Raw genomic sequence first — 14397 nt, forward strand, 5'->3', positions numbered from 1 at the left:
CGGTGGTCTACATGGGGCACTGGCCCATAGGGGACCATGCCGCCAGAATCGGCATACCCTACAATTCACATTGCTGAAGCTGCGGAGAAGGAAGGGAAACCCTCATGCACTTTATCTGCGATTGCCTAGCTCTAGCTAGAGTCAGGCTACGGACAGTGTGTAAACCATTCCTGAGGGACCTCAGAGAGATTGCTAGCTGCAGGGTGGGAGAGCGGCTTTCCTTCGTGAATGCTACGGGCTGGCTCTGAAGGTTCGTGCTGGCTCTGAAGGTGCGTGCTGGCTAGACTCTGTCTCCCTGCTCCTATAACAGCAGTCACGGTCTTAGGAGTTGCTGTTTCCAGAAGCCAAATGACTTCTTCAACAGTCAAATCATTTAATTTGACAGTAATCCTCAAGTAATTAAGGTTTCTTGATGTTAAACTGCGTTTACCAAAATAAAGTAAATTTGAAAATGTAAAATAGTAAAAAGTAGCGAGAAAGCCTGGGCGTTACATCTGGGCAACGCTGACTTTTACGTTAATTTAGAGGATCAAGTTTTATAAAAATTATTTTTTTTCACCATCGGATGTATAAGACAATCATTTGCTAACTATTACCAAGTCCAGGCGAAATTATTAATCAAAATTAACGTAAAAACCAAAAATTTGGATCCATGTTCAATAACAAACGTTTGCTTTGCAATAGAATAAAACCGCTAGAAGAGGACTCCGTGGCACAAATAACGGTCAGATAATACCCTTCCCTGGCCTTCCCTGGGCGGGTTGAAACAAGGAAAGAACAATAGGGAGTGGGGGCAAAGCGACAGTGGAATTTCCCAGAAGGAGCTCTTAGGTGACGGAAGTCTTGGAGGGGTAATTGAGTTTATCACAATTACACAAATCGATAAAATTATGCATACATTTATTGAGATAAATTCAGTAGAAACTTTATAACATCAGTCACTTGGCGAGATTAAACTTAGAATCATGGAAATCTCAAATGGTTTTGGGCAAACAATGGAATCTGAACAACGAAACTTTGGTCTTAAAGCTATCTCTCTGGACATCACCCGTTAGGCCAATCACAATTCATCTTTGTCCGTCTTCGTCTGCTGCTGGGAATCCTCATCACCCGCTTCGCCTTTCAGTTTTCCTGGCTTCTCCTTAGAATCTGCGTTTTTAGCACTACCACCGCTTTTCTTCTCCCCTTTGTTTTTCGCTTTCTTTTCTTGGCTACCACCTTCATCTCCGCTTCCCTCTTTCTTGCTTTCATCCATTATCTCGTAGAGGCACTTGCTATCCTGATTCTTCAGTGCCCGCTCTTCGCAAAGATACTTGATCAACGGCTTGCTGTCCTGGTGCTTGAAGTACCAGTTTTCAATCGAGTCCTCATATTTTTCCACCAGGTCCTCGCACTGCGACTTCATATTCGTCACTTCAACCGGCGGTTTATCCCACAGCTCATACGGGATCCCTAGCTCCACTTTCACTCCTTTGTTCACCAGGCCGTGGAGGGCAGAGAATGTTTGCGACATTCCCTTGGCAAACCGGGTACTGTCCCGACGTTCCTTATGCAAATTATATTCGAGAATTCGTTCGCAAACATTATCAAGCGATTCAAGAAGGCGCAGTTCGCTCTTGCGGTATTCCGTACGTTTCTTTGGCTTCACATCGTCGAGGGAATACCTGCAATGACGTGCGTCTAGATAATTCCATTGTAAACACGGTCAATGCCGCCAAAGCCTGTACTCACCCGAGTTCGATAACATCGTGGGATTTGCCGGTTTCCGAGAGCTTGTCTTGGAGTTCTGTTGCTAGAATTTTACAAACTTCACATTTACTTGCATATTTCACTCCCTCCTGTTCTTCCGGACCAGATGATACGGCGGAAACTAGGAGAAATGCAATTAAAATTGCGGCAAACATATCACTTCCCTGTTCCTGGTTGATAATCAGATTACATAGCACCGAAGACTTCGTGATTTTGACATTTGGTCGTTCAAGCAGTTCTGGCAGAGAAGGTAAACGTTGGTTGATGTCTTTGATTAGGATTTCTAATCCGCCGTAAACTGCAATAACGGGTTGTGTATTCGATTTGTTAAAGGAGGAGTATTTCTAAAGTTATTGGCGAAGAAACGTTAAACGGGGAAGCACCAACCGTGGTGGACGGTTAGAAGAGGAAATTAACCCTCTATCCACCAGACTCAAAAAAAATCGTCAAAAAATCATGTAAAATTCATATAACCTTAATTTTGGTAAGCTAAAAACGAATTTCGAGTCTATTTTGCATTACCCGTGTTTGTTCACACGCCAAGTAACAAAAAAGGTAAACTTTCTACTGATGATCTTTTCGGATTAAGCGTAAAAAATTAAAACAAAAAAGTTTGAAATTGAATACAATAAGAGGTAGCATGTATTGCTCATTTTATCGTATAACTAGGTAACATGTAAAATTGAATGTGAATTATTATTTCACTATGATGAAGAATGAAATGCTTCGAAGCAGTTTTTTGCTGGAGTAATGTATAAATTGAGATTGCATTTTTTTTCAATAAATTTGCATGTCTGATTGCTTGCATTGTTTACATCGAAAATGATCAACTGTATCAAATCGCACGGTAGCTATAGTCCGCTACCATTTCTTACCAATGTCAGATGAACTCGACTTGCTTACTTGTAAAGATGGTCTTCCAATTTTTTTTTTGGGGTAGGGTAGGTGAATGCATTTACGCACACAGTGTTGGACTCCCGATTCGGTACGTCGTCGGACTACCAACTAAACACCTCCCCATCGTCAGAGAGCTAGCTTGGAACCATTCGTCACATTATTTCGGGCTAATCCTCGAACTCTCCCGCCTTCCGGAGCCTTCAAATCAGGGAATTCCTTTCACCAACGGGAGGGGAGAGGAGGAAGGGAACTATTAGTTCAAGGAACCCCCTGCCATCCGGCTCCTCCACCGGTCGAGTTCTATCTTCTTAGCAACGAGAAGGGCCCGAACGTAATGGGCAACACGGTTCCACCTGTCAGCAGTCCTCAGAATCTCTTCGACATGTTGTCTGGAGAGAGATCCACTGTGTTTAAATAGAGCTGCTGATGAACCCCATCCCACCTTCCACAAAAAAAGTGTGGTGGGCGTCGTCTACAACTCCATTGCAAAACACACAATCCGGAGAACGCGCCTTTCCAATCTTGTGCAAGTAAGACTGAAAACTGTCATGCCCACCTAAAAATTGGGTAAGGAAATAGTCAGTCTCACCATGCTTCTGATTCAGCCACGCACCTAAGTTGCCGATGAGCCGCGCAGTCCATCCGTCTAGAGTGTGTTGCTGTTCTTCGCGAGCAACCACCTCCCTTGGCTCATCTCCCTTGCGCTTGTATATGGCCTGACGCTCCTTAGCAAGAAGGGCAAGGGGGATCACTCCCGCGATCACCATCACGGCTGGTTCAGAGACAGTGCGGTACGCAGACGCCACCCGCAAAGCTCCCCGTCTCTGCACTTGCGCGAGGCATTTACGATATACCTTCTTGTTAAGAGCGCCCTCCCATACCTCTGCGCCGTAGAGCAGGACAGACTGCGTTGAATTCATCAGGAGACGTCGCCTGCTAGACGTAGGACTCACAATGTTTGCCATTAGTCTACTTAACGCCGAAACTCTAGCCGCAGCCTTGTTCGCTGCTGCTTTGATTTGCTCAGAAAAGGACGTCTTTGAGTCAAGAGTCAACCCGAGGTACTTTACCGCTGATTTTGACTCGATTATCGACTCGCCGAACGATATGGGACACAGGGTCGGAATTCTCTGTTTAGTCAGGACTGCGACATCATCTGCATAGCCGACCAGGCGCGACTCTTCTGGCATGTCGGGTTTAAGTAGACTGTCATAGGTAGCGTTCCAGAGGTCCGGGCCTAGGATGGATCCCTGTGCTACCCCCGACGTGACCTCCATCCACCATTGACCCTCTAGTGAAACACTAGAGGGTCAAAGATGGTCTTCCAATTGAGTAGTTATTTACATGCAAGGACCTGAAGCCACCTCTACATGAAACCGTGGAAGTTGCCATTACCTTTTAGAGTTTGCATGCATGCCTCGATGAAGAATATACGCATTAGTGAGAGACTTATCTTTCAAATGATAGAACAAACGCTGTATTAGAATATGTGTCTTCAATCGAATGTGTGGTATCTTCCCATCAGGTCATCCATCAAATCTACACCACCCATATGTTTTTTGTATTCTCGAATGAATTGCGGACAGTCCATTTTAATGTATTTTTTTGTTTTTTCGATCATATCTCGCTGCTTTACGTGGCTGTGAGTCAACTTCTCGTTGGAATGTTTCGGTATGACCATACGTTGATGACAGGGTAACATTTTTCGTATCTTTTCATAATACAGTAGATATTTCGATACCATACGCTCAATCACAATATTCAACTGCATATCCACGTTCTTGTTTCTTCAACTTCTTATCATTGCCAGTTGGTAATTTACAATTAGGGATTCACGTATTGTGCCCAAACTGTATATTCCACGAAAGCGAAGGTAAACGAATAATGGAGCGGAAGTGTAAAGGTTATCCAAATAAATGATGTGGTTCTTGAAATTAGGTATGGACTCCGATCATCGGACCACTATGTTTAATGTAATACCTGAATCTGGAACTCCTGGTAGGATTTTATTATCCCCAGCGCCGTTGTAAAGTTCAAATTTATATAAATATCCATATGTATCGCAATGAACCACAAGTTTGACACCCCATTTATGAGGTTTGTTCGACATATACTGGCGCTTTCATTGCACACATTTGTTCGTCAACCCCTGGTCGTGCAGTCTTTGGAACGTAATCAAGCCTTTCGTACAACTTTTCTGAAATAGGTTTGACGCGAAAGAGCGGATCGTAGCCAGGCTCCCTTTTCCGGATACAATCATCTTCATTTGCGAAACTTAGATAATGCTTTGCCAATTGAAATTGTTCAGATGACATCGTACTTTGAATAGGAATAAACGCATTTCCATTCTCGGATAACGATACAATGACATATATGTAGATAAGAATGCTAGAATCTCGATTTCGTTCACTGAGAAAGACGTGTTTATGTTCACTTGATGAGCAGTTCGATCGGTTTTTTCAGTAACATTCTTCAATATTTCGTCGGTAAAGAAATATGTGAAGCATTGCATGAGTGTTGTGTACGAAGCCACAAAAGAAGCTTCGGACTGGATGGATTTTACAACGGCGAACGTGGCAATGAAAACAGACTAACGATATGGGCATTTTTTTATGAAACGTGCGCTACCTGTACACATTGAATGTTGCTCAGCAGCTACCCGATACCCTGTCCCAATATAGGGCTGATGTAACAGCGTTACATGACATGCGCTAAACTGGGATCGGATTCCTGGTGAATAGCCACTACACTATATATTCTAGTGGCCATCCAGTAAACCATGTGCTCGGAGTCAGTTTTTTAAATAGCCAAAATATAAGCGGCAGACTATGGACTCTGCACATGCGAGCAAAGTTCGAAATATAAACTCCATTAATGCCCTTACAGAAAAAACTGCAAAGTCAGTGAAGGATACCTTCTTCGAAGCAGTAGAACGAACGAACCTCTCCCATTTATTATATGTATGTGATATTTGGAGATTTTAACAGCCTAGTATGAATGGAGCCCGTATTTAAGCGATACGTTGGCTCCCATAGTTTAAATAAGAATACCAATGATTATGGACTGTGGACTATTTATTTAGCAGTGTCACACGAAATGGTTGTTGGAAGTACTTGGTTTGCGCCGAAAGCGATCTACAAACAAAAGTTGGCCTCTCCAGACGGGACCACTTTTAACCGAATTGACCACGTGGTGGTTCCTTTCAGCCTTGATGAATAATAATAATAATCGCTGGCACAACAATCCATATTGGATCAGGGCCTTGAAGTGTGTTAGAGCGCTTCATCCAAGACCGTAACGGTACACTACAGTATACTGTAGGAGGCAATGTGGTCAGCGTTGCGCTCGCCCGAGATTATTACCCTGATTTGATTCAGGTACTCATTCACAGCTGAGTCGACTGGTACCCGATGTCAAATCACGATACAAATCTCACTGCCGCCAGTGAGATTTGAACCGCGACCTTCCGTACGGCAGCCTTGTGCTCTAATCACTCAGCTATCCGGACATTTTATGAATGTCAGAACATATAAGGGGGCCAATATAGACTCGGATCACTATCTCGTTAGCATGGCGCTCCGGGGTCGAATAATAACACCACCCAGAACCCCATCTGACAATCAGGTGAGAGTTAACACTGAAGCGATCCACGACACAGTTTTCCATAACACCTATAAAAGGGAAATGGTTGCCGCAATAACCGCAGACAACTGGAGATGAAGCTTCATCAAATGATCTTCACTACCATCTGAAGAACGTTATCATTGATAGGGTCCCAAATGTACTTGGCCTCAGTCGCAAAAAGTCGGAAGGCTGCTTCGACGACGAATGTAACCTAGCAACGTCACGGAAGAATGCTGCATACTGAGTAATGTTGCATTCTCAAAGAATCTTTCCGTCGAGTGGAGAAGCGATTTTACAGACGGAAAAAGGAAGCTTGGGAGAACCAACAGGTCTGTGGACTCGAAAAGTGCAAGGAGCAACCGCACCAGACGCGCAAGTTTGATCAAAAAGTCAGCAGGATGGAGCCTTACAAACCTCGATGCTCATCCGGCTGAGACAAAGAGAGAAATCCGATTTCCGACTAAATGGGCATATTGGAGCGATGGGTTGAGTGTTTTAATGAATTACTCAACAACCAGAATATCGATGAGTTGAAAGTCCCGCCAACTGAAGGCGATGGACAAATATTGCCACTACTAAGTATAGAAGAACAGTCGGTGCAATTCATCGACTTAAAAACCATAAGTCCGATGGAATTATAGTCGAATTTGTTAAATATGGAGCGAGCAATTACACCAAGCGGTTGATCAACTGATGCTCAGGGGGGCAGCGAATCACCGACTGGCACCGAGATATTATCTGTCCCATGCATACTGAGTTCCATCTATGAGGTATTCTCCGGTATTTTGCTAGGGCGGATAGTCAAAAACGCCCTGAACGTCAGAGTATCGGCTTTAAGGCCGCCTATCATAGCATAACTAGGGTAAAAGTGTACACGGCTATGAGAGAATTCGGTATCCCCCAAAGATTGATTACGCTGACCCTGACCAATATGCGAGGCCAAATAAAAACGGGAGGATCAATTTCGAGACCATTCCACATCCACAATGGTTTAAGACAAAGGGATGTCTTATCGGTGCACCCTTTTCAACCTGGCCCTGGAGAAAGTGATCCGTGATGCGAAAGTAAACGCAAAAGGCACCATCTTCTTCAAGTGCACCCAACTACTAGCCTATATTGACGATATCAACATCATGGGAAGAATGACCCGAGACCTACCAAATGCCTGCAACCAGATCGAGATCTTGGGTTGCAGATCAATGAAGGCAAGACGAAGTATATGGTAGCAATGTCAGCACCAAAAACCAACCAACCAACAACATCAAACCGTACTGGTCAAACGGGAAGCATAAAGATAGAAGACTACAATTTTGAGACTGTTGATAATTTCTCCTATCTGGGATTGAAAATCACAACCGACAGCAGCTATGACGATGAAATCCGCGCACACTTCTTGGCAGTCAACAGAGCCTATTTCAGCTTACAGAAACTGTTCTGCTCAAAACGTCTCACCATAGGGCCAAAGTTTTTACTGTACGAGACAATGACCTTGCCAGTCCTCATGTATTCCTCGGAGACTTGGGGTCTTAGGAAGAAAAATTGCGAACTCTTGGTGACGTTCGAGAGAAGAATCCTCCGAAGAATATTCGGCCTCCTACATGAGGATGGGCGATTCCGTAGTCTATATAACAACGATAAGCGATATCACCGTCTGGTTGTGAATAAAATCCGGCTTAATCCTTATGGGTGAGGAAGATCCAGCTCAGAAATTCTATAAGGGTAAGGTCTATGGTAGAAAAAGAAGATGAGGTAGACCCTGACAGAGATGAAGGGGTGGCGTAGGCCAGGACACCAGAAAGCTTTTAGGAACATCGAATTGGTGGATCTCGACTAGGACGTCTCAGGCCTAGAAGGGATGCTAATGTAGAAATAATAAATAAACGATCCAATTAGAACTTGACTATGAATCGTGTTAGATTACTTCGGCGCCACGAAAGGAGCCTCATGCTGGACGAATTCTGCACCTCATTCTGATGGACCCGGCAACGAAAATGAAAGAACGGTTCCGCAATTTTTCAAAGTATGTGTCCTAGTCAGCCAAAAAATTAAACCTGCTGTTATCGGCTTTGAAAATATAAGCAAACGGCTATGTACTCTGCGTTTGCTAGGCAAATTTCAAAATATATAACTTACAAAAAAACTGCAGAGTCGGTGCAGTGGAACGCACGCTCGAACCCTGCCCCAAGTATGATATTAAAATCATACTTGATTTTCACAGCCAAGTAGGAGCAGAATCTGTATTCAGCCTACAAATGATAACCAACTACTAACAGATTATGCAGTGTCGTACGAAATAGTTGTTCGAAGTAAGTAAAAAAGTGGTTCGGTCCAAATTCTCTGCTATCTAGCTCGACTGGATAGCACCATATGCCCAGAAAATTGTCGGCCCATACCAAAGAGACTTCACCCGCGGTAAATCAGCAACAGATCAGATTTTCTCCCCACGATGGAAAAACTGTTGAAATATGGTCGCATATAATAGCCAGATAAAATCAGCAGAATCACTTTCGAGACCATTCCAAACCAACAACGTTTTACCACAAGAGAATGTTCTATAATGGATTGTTTTTAACCTGGCCCTGGAAAAAGTGATCCATTATGCTGATGTGAACGTAAGAATCAACATTCCTTTCAAATTCACCCATTGAAACCTGTGCTAGCGTTATTGGCTTTGTGGGAAGAATAACCGGAAATATTCAATCTCCTATGCTATGGAGTTTAGAACTCACTCTTCCACAATTGTCAACCGGTGGGTCGCCCCAAGAGCAGAACAGTAGAGGAGGTGTACGGGCGTTTTGGGAGGCCCTGGGACCAGCTGAAGCACTTTTGAGCGGACCGTGTACGATAGTGTGTGAGTGTGGTCTACGCACTGTACAAGGGGTGAAAGGCATATAATATATCTAGGGTCAAAGCTCTTACTATACAAGACAATGACTTTGCCAGTCCTTTTGTATTCCTCAGAAATTGGGGTTTTTAGCAAGAAAACTGCGAACTCTTAGCCATATTCAAGCGAAGAATCCTTCCAAGAATTTTTGGTTCCCTACATGACGACGGATATTTAGGGACATTTCTGAACGATACCACCTGGACCGGACTTAATATGTATGAGTGGAGATGATCCAGTCTAAAAACTCTATAAGGGCAAAATCTATGGTAGAAAAAAAGACGAGGTAGACCATGCCTCAGATGGGCCGACGAGGTAGGACGCCATACAGCTTTCAGGGATCTTGAGTTGGTAGATGTCTAAAGTTCCTTACGAAGGCAGGTCTAGACCGGATACCGGTTGTTGATCGGTTGATGGTTATAACATCTTACTTGCTACTGCAACAGGTACAAATTTAGGGTGCTATCGTCGCGTATGTGGAGTATGGAAGCGAATGAACTTCTGGACGAGCCTACAAATACTGGAATACAGGTCCATAGTTACGCTGGCGACGTTGTTTTAATCTGTAGGGGCCAATATGAGGATATCCTATGTGATACAATCCAAACTGGACTAAGGGTTACTAGCGCCTGGTGCAGGATGGCGAGGCCACCATAGTATCATTCGTTAAGAAAAGTAAGCGTGATTATGTGATAACCATAAGGTTCTATGGCATGGAGGTTAAACGAGAAACTAAAAATTACTCTGAAAGACGTTTCGTTGGAACCACTTGTCGAAAAGCTACCAGGGCTCTGATGACTTGCAGGTCCATTGCAGGAAAAAAATGGGGTCGTGTCCCGAGGATACTACTTCGGATATACACTGCAATAGTAAGGCCAATTATTACCTATGGGGCGGTAATCTGGGCAGAAAGAGCTGAGCTCAGCACACAAGCCAGGGAGTTACTGAAACTCAACAGATTAGCTTGCGTGTGTGTCAGTCGGGCAATGAGGATATACCCAACGGTATCCCTGAAGGTCCTTCTAGAATCAACCCTTCTCCATATGCACATACAGATGGAGGTAAGTTGAGCGATCTTCAAAATGGCAGGGAGTATCAGTGAGGCGGGGAGCTGCTTAATCGAAGGAAGATTGATATTCTTTGGAGGCGGTACCCCGAATTATTGATATCAAAGCGATAACATGACAACAAGAACATGAAACACGTTGGAGCAACAAGGCAAACTCGAAGAACGTGGCTGTGACATATGGCCTAAACTGGCAATTGATTACTTGGTACACTGACGGATCCTTCACAGCAGAGGGAACGAGCGCTAAAATCATTGAGTTCAAGGAAAATGTGCTTGGATGGAGGTAAGCACACTAGCATATTGCAGACGGAAATATACGTCGTAGACAGAAGTTCCCCCTTTAACCTACAAAGAAACTACAACATTGCTGTTCTAACCACAGTCAAGCGGCGATCAAGGCACTTGGGTCCTACCAGGTGAACTTGAAACTGGTATGGGAAAGGCGCTCGGCTCGCACAACGAGGTCTGAATATCTGGGTTTGAGAACATGTTGGGTTGGAACGCAATGAGGCAGTGGACGAATTGGCCACGAACGGACGCCCCTACACGGGCCAGAAATCTTCTGTGAAGTAGGAAACGGGTTCATGGTTATGACATTAAAAAATGAAGGAGAACGGCTGATGCTGGGCGAGCCTACCAAAAAGGCAGCAGTCCAAGGTGTTTATGCGGAGATATGAACCCAAGCGCAAAAAGGACTGTTTAAACATCACCAAGAATTATAGTGGTAACACTCACTGATCACTGCCGACTAAATTATAAACTGCGGAAGCTACCAACATCTGCGGATACTGTCGACAGGTTCTGTGCGGGGTGTGTCGAAACCCTAACACACGTTTTGAGACAGTGCCCGGCACTTGTGCAAAGTAGGTTGAGGAATCTAGGAGAAAACTTCATAATAATAGTAATAATCGTTGGCGCAACAATCCAACTGGGACAATCAGGGCCTTGAAGTGTGTTAGAGCACTTCATTCAAGACCGTAACGGTACACTACAGAATTACAGTACCCTTTAGGAGGCAATGTGGTCAGCATTGCGCTCGTCCCAGATTATTACCCTGGTTTGACTCAGACCAGATTATTACCCTGGTTTCTCAGCTGAGTCGACTGGTATCCGACGACAAATCACGATACAAATTCCACTGCCACCAGTGAGATTTGAACCGCGACCTTCCATACGACCGCCTTCATACCAGATGAAATACTTGGAAATACAGAGTATATTAAAATTCCTGACGGTTATTGGCTTGCTTGACGTACTATAGTTAATAGGAATACTATAACCAGTAAAAGGGGCACAATAGTTCTTTAAGGACGCAGTGAAACAGAATAATAATAATAATACCCTCCGGCCGGCTTTCAATCTTTCAAGTCCCTTACAATATCTAAAAAGGAAACACCCACGATTCCATTTAAATATATCATTGCATTTCTATTATGTTCACATTCATACAATTTGTTTTACTTTATTTTTTAAATAAAAACTATTCGTACAGATTTCCATATACACTATGGGTTATGCTATGTTTATAGAAGAGAAGAGTCAACCAGCTTCCTATCAAATTAAAATCGCATTACTGAATATAGACAATTGCAAATATTCTTACTTAGTACGTTTTCTTTTGCCTTTTATCAACTGTCGCTTATTTATCTAAAATTTTCTCTATCCAATTTCTACTACGAGTGTGTATATTTATCTTCTTTCCTGCGAGCCTTCCATTCATGCACGGTATCACTTTCGAACGCCCTCAAGCACAATTTTGTTATTTTGAGAACCAACTTAGACGATAAGTACTACGGTCACGTAATCTATTAAGTTTTAGAGGGACATAATCATGGATTCGCGAGCTATTTACAATGAGGATAATTACGGGTAATTGGGGGAAACTCAGTAAGAATATGACATTGATTCGTTCCTTTAAGACTACTGGCGTTTTTAAAATCGTTGCTAACATTTTATATTGTTTGCTGCAATATCTGAGCTTTGAATTAATTTGTTTGAAATTTGCTTGAAATGCATTTTCGATGTTTTCGATTTGAGTTTTCTTTTCTTCGTTCTTATAATTTGCATGTAGATTTCACTGGAAAATGTATTTACTTATTACCTTTTAATGGTTATAACAACTTCTAATATCACTAACGCATTACTTCTATACAATCAGAATTAGATACAATATTCGTTTTGTTTTGTCGCTTTTGAAATTTCGTATCGAAATACACGGTAAATTGCAATAGAAATGTTCTTTGCCACTTTCTCTTCCTAATAAACTGCGAGTGGTTTTTCCTGACATATATAATTGTATTTTCCTTCATTCTATACTACTTCTAGCTTACTTGCTACTTTAATTTAAATTTATAAAAGCATTTCCCCTTCATTTGTTCACTGGATGAGGTTCAAAGTTCACCTCATCTCCTGATGTGTGGCGTTCTCCTCCTGTTTCTTGGGGGCATCGAATAGCAGGCGCGATATTGAAAATGAAGAGATGGGGGAGTTGTGAGTACTGCTGGCTGAGTATGAGGTGTTGGTATCGTCGGAGGTTGGTGTTTCACGATCACTTTCATCGCTTTTCAGTATTTCAGCAGCTTCGAGAGATTTCTTATGCATGCCTAGGAGCCACGGGGCCACAGATTCATCGTCCTTTGCTGACTTCAAAATTGTGTCAGGTAGTGGTAGAGAGTGTCTGACCATTGCACCATAAAGTCCGTATTCAGCCATTTTTGTGCTATGTCCCCAGCATTTTTCGGTTTTACGCCATTTTGCCCGACGATTTTGGAACCACACCTGGAAGCAAAAGGAAATGAAAAATTAGTTACAGTAAGGAAGATTTGAAACAAGCTTGAAAAAGGATAATAAATTAAACTAGCCTTAGTGCCACGAAAAGATGTGTGTAAAAACGACCCATTCTGCTGGATATAAAAATTCAACTAGTCCATGGAGGAATTAATAATGACTTAAAACTATCGTGGGAGCATTTCTTTGCCGAAACGATATAAAGTCCTACAGATGAGTGCAGTACCAAAGAACTGGAATAGGATTCCCTAGTTTCCCACATTTATAATAAAGATCATATGATGTATGTTGTATAGTTTGCCTTGTCTTGAGTCCAAATTATGGTGATTGTAAGAATTAGCTAATTCAAACCTAAGGCCAACATTGTTTAGGTATTACTAGAGTGATGAGAGCCATCCGCGCACTTGACGTTGCCAGGGTCTTTCAGGCTTCAGTGTCCTCCTACGAGCAGCAACCTGGATGAATGACAAGCAGTTGAAGGACAGGCGCATCGCAAACTTCAGCGATAGTCAAGCTGCGATGAGCGCATTGAGGAGTCCTTGAATTACCTCAAGACTTCAACAATGTAGACTTGCTGTTTGGACTTTATTTCTAGATTCTCTGGGTAATCGGCTACTGTGGCGTAGAGCGAAGTGAAGTTTCGAACGGCTTAGCAAAAGAGGATTCAATTTCTATCTTGACAGGACCGGAATCATCGATTGGACTTTTAGTAGTAATGGCTAACGCTGCTATCGAAAGATGGGAACAAGCAGTCTTAATGATACTAGATACACCAAACTTATACTGTCAGGACAAAACAAATATACTGCAAAGTTTTTTCTGTCACCAGCTGGACACATATTTACAATAGGAGTATTAGGAAGTAATACGTGTCAATCCTGGAAGCGGAAAGTGAGCCCATGGATGCATACAACATCAGATCTTTGGTGCTGATGTACTCTGGTTGCAGCGGGTAGCCTTTAACGGAAATCCTGCGATATATAAACGAATTTTGAATATTCCGTTAGACAGGTGTGTGAACAATGACTACTACCTACGTTTCTCGCCCACAATACACACACACAGAGCAGATAGAGCAATGGAAGTACCAACGATTTGGTTATATATATAAACAATTGATTATATATAAAAACGAAAAAAAAGGTTTCAATAGTAACGCAGTAATCATGGTATTTACTTACTAAGGACACTAACTCTTATCTTCAAACGAACAGAAATTTAGAGAGACAATCATAAGTAAGTGTTTGTGTTCAAAATATACAAACTATAATAATTCCAGAGATAAGGCTAGGATCGTCTTGGCTAACGTTGGCCTTCTGTAGTAAAGCTGTTGGATTTGATGGCCTGCTCGAAAAGTTATATTATCCAGCTTACACTTTTTACCAAT

The 14397-nt window shown here is 42.7% G+C and overlaps 2 protein-coding genes across 2 annotated transcripts in view; both read right to left on the minus strand.

Annotated features, from left to right (window-relative positions):
• Positions 1–883: 883 nt before the first annotated feature.
• On the minus strand, positions 884–1972 carry LOC119654332 (protein canopy 4). Its single transcript, XM_038059663.1, has 2 exons — positions 1732–1972; positions 884–1664 (listed from the first exon to the last, which is right to left on the minus strand). The coding sequence occupies exons 1-2, from the start codon at positions 1902–1904 to the stop codon at positions 1061–1063; spliced, it is 777 nt and encodes a 258-aa protein (XP_037915591.1). The 5' UTR covers positions 1905–1972; the 3' UTR covers positions 884–1060.
• A 9666-nt stretch (positions 1973–11638) lies between these two features.
• LOC119654896 (homeobox protein goosecoid) overlaps positions 11639–14397 on the minus strand; it is a 55967-nt gene continuing 53208 nt past the window's right edge. Inside the window, exon 3 of the mRNA XM_038060516.1 lies at positions 11639–13001. Within this exon, the coding sequence (XP_037916444.1) occupies positions 12621–13001 (381 nt within the window). The 3' untranslated portion in view covers positions 11639–12620. The remainder of the gene's footprint in view (positions 13002–14397) is intronic.

Source organism: Hermetia illucens, chromosome 4 (assembly GCF_905115235.1).
Source record: "Hermetia illucens chromosome 4, iHerIll2.2.curated.20191125, whole genome shotgun sequence".
In the NCBI taxonomy this organism is placed as follows: domain Eukaryota; kingdom Metazoa; phylum Arthropoda; class Insecta; order Diptera; family Stratiomyidae; genus Hermetia; species Hermetia illucens.

Bases quoted from the DNA above. Each gene is read 5' to 3' on its own strand.
- LOC119654332 (XM_038059663.1), bottom strand. From the start codon at position 1,904: ATGTTTGCCGCAATTTTAATTGCATTTCTCCTAGTTTCCGCCGTATCA. The intron at 1,665-1,731 runs GTGAGTACAGGC...ACGTCATTGCAG, and splicing joins CACGATGTTATCGAACTCGG to GTATTCCCTCGACGATGTGA.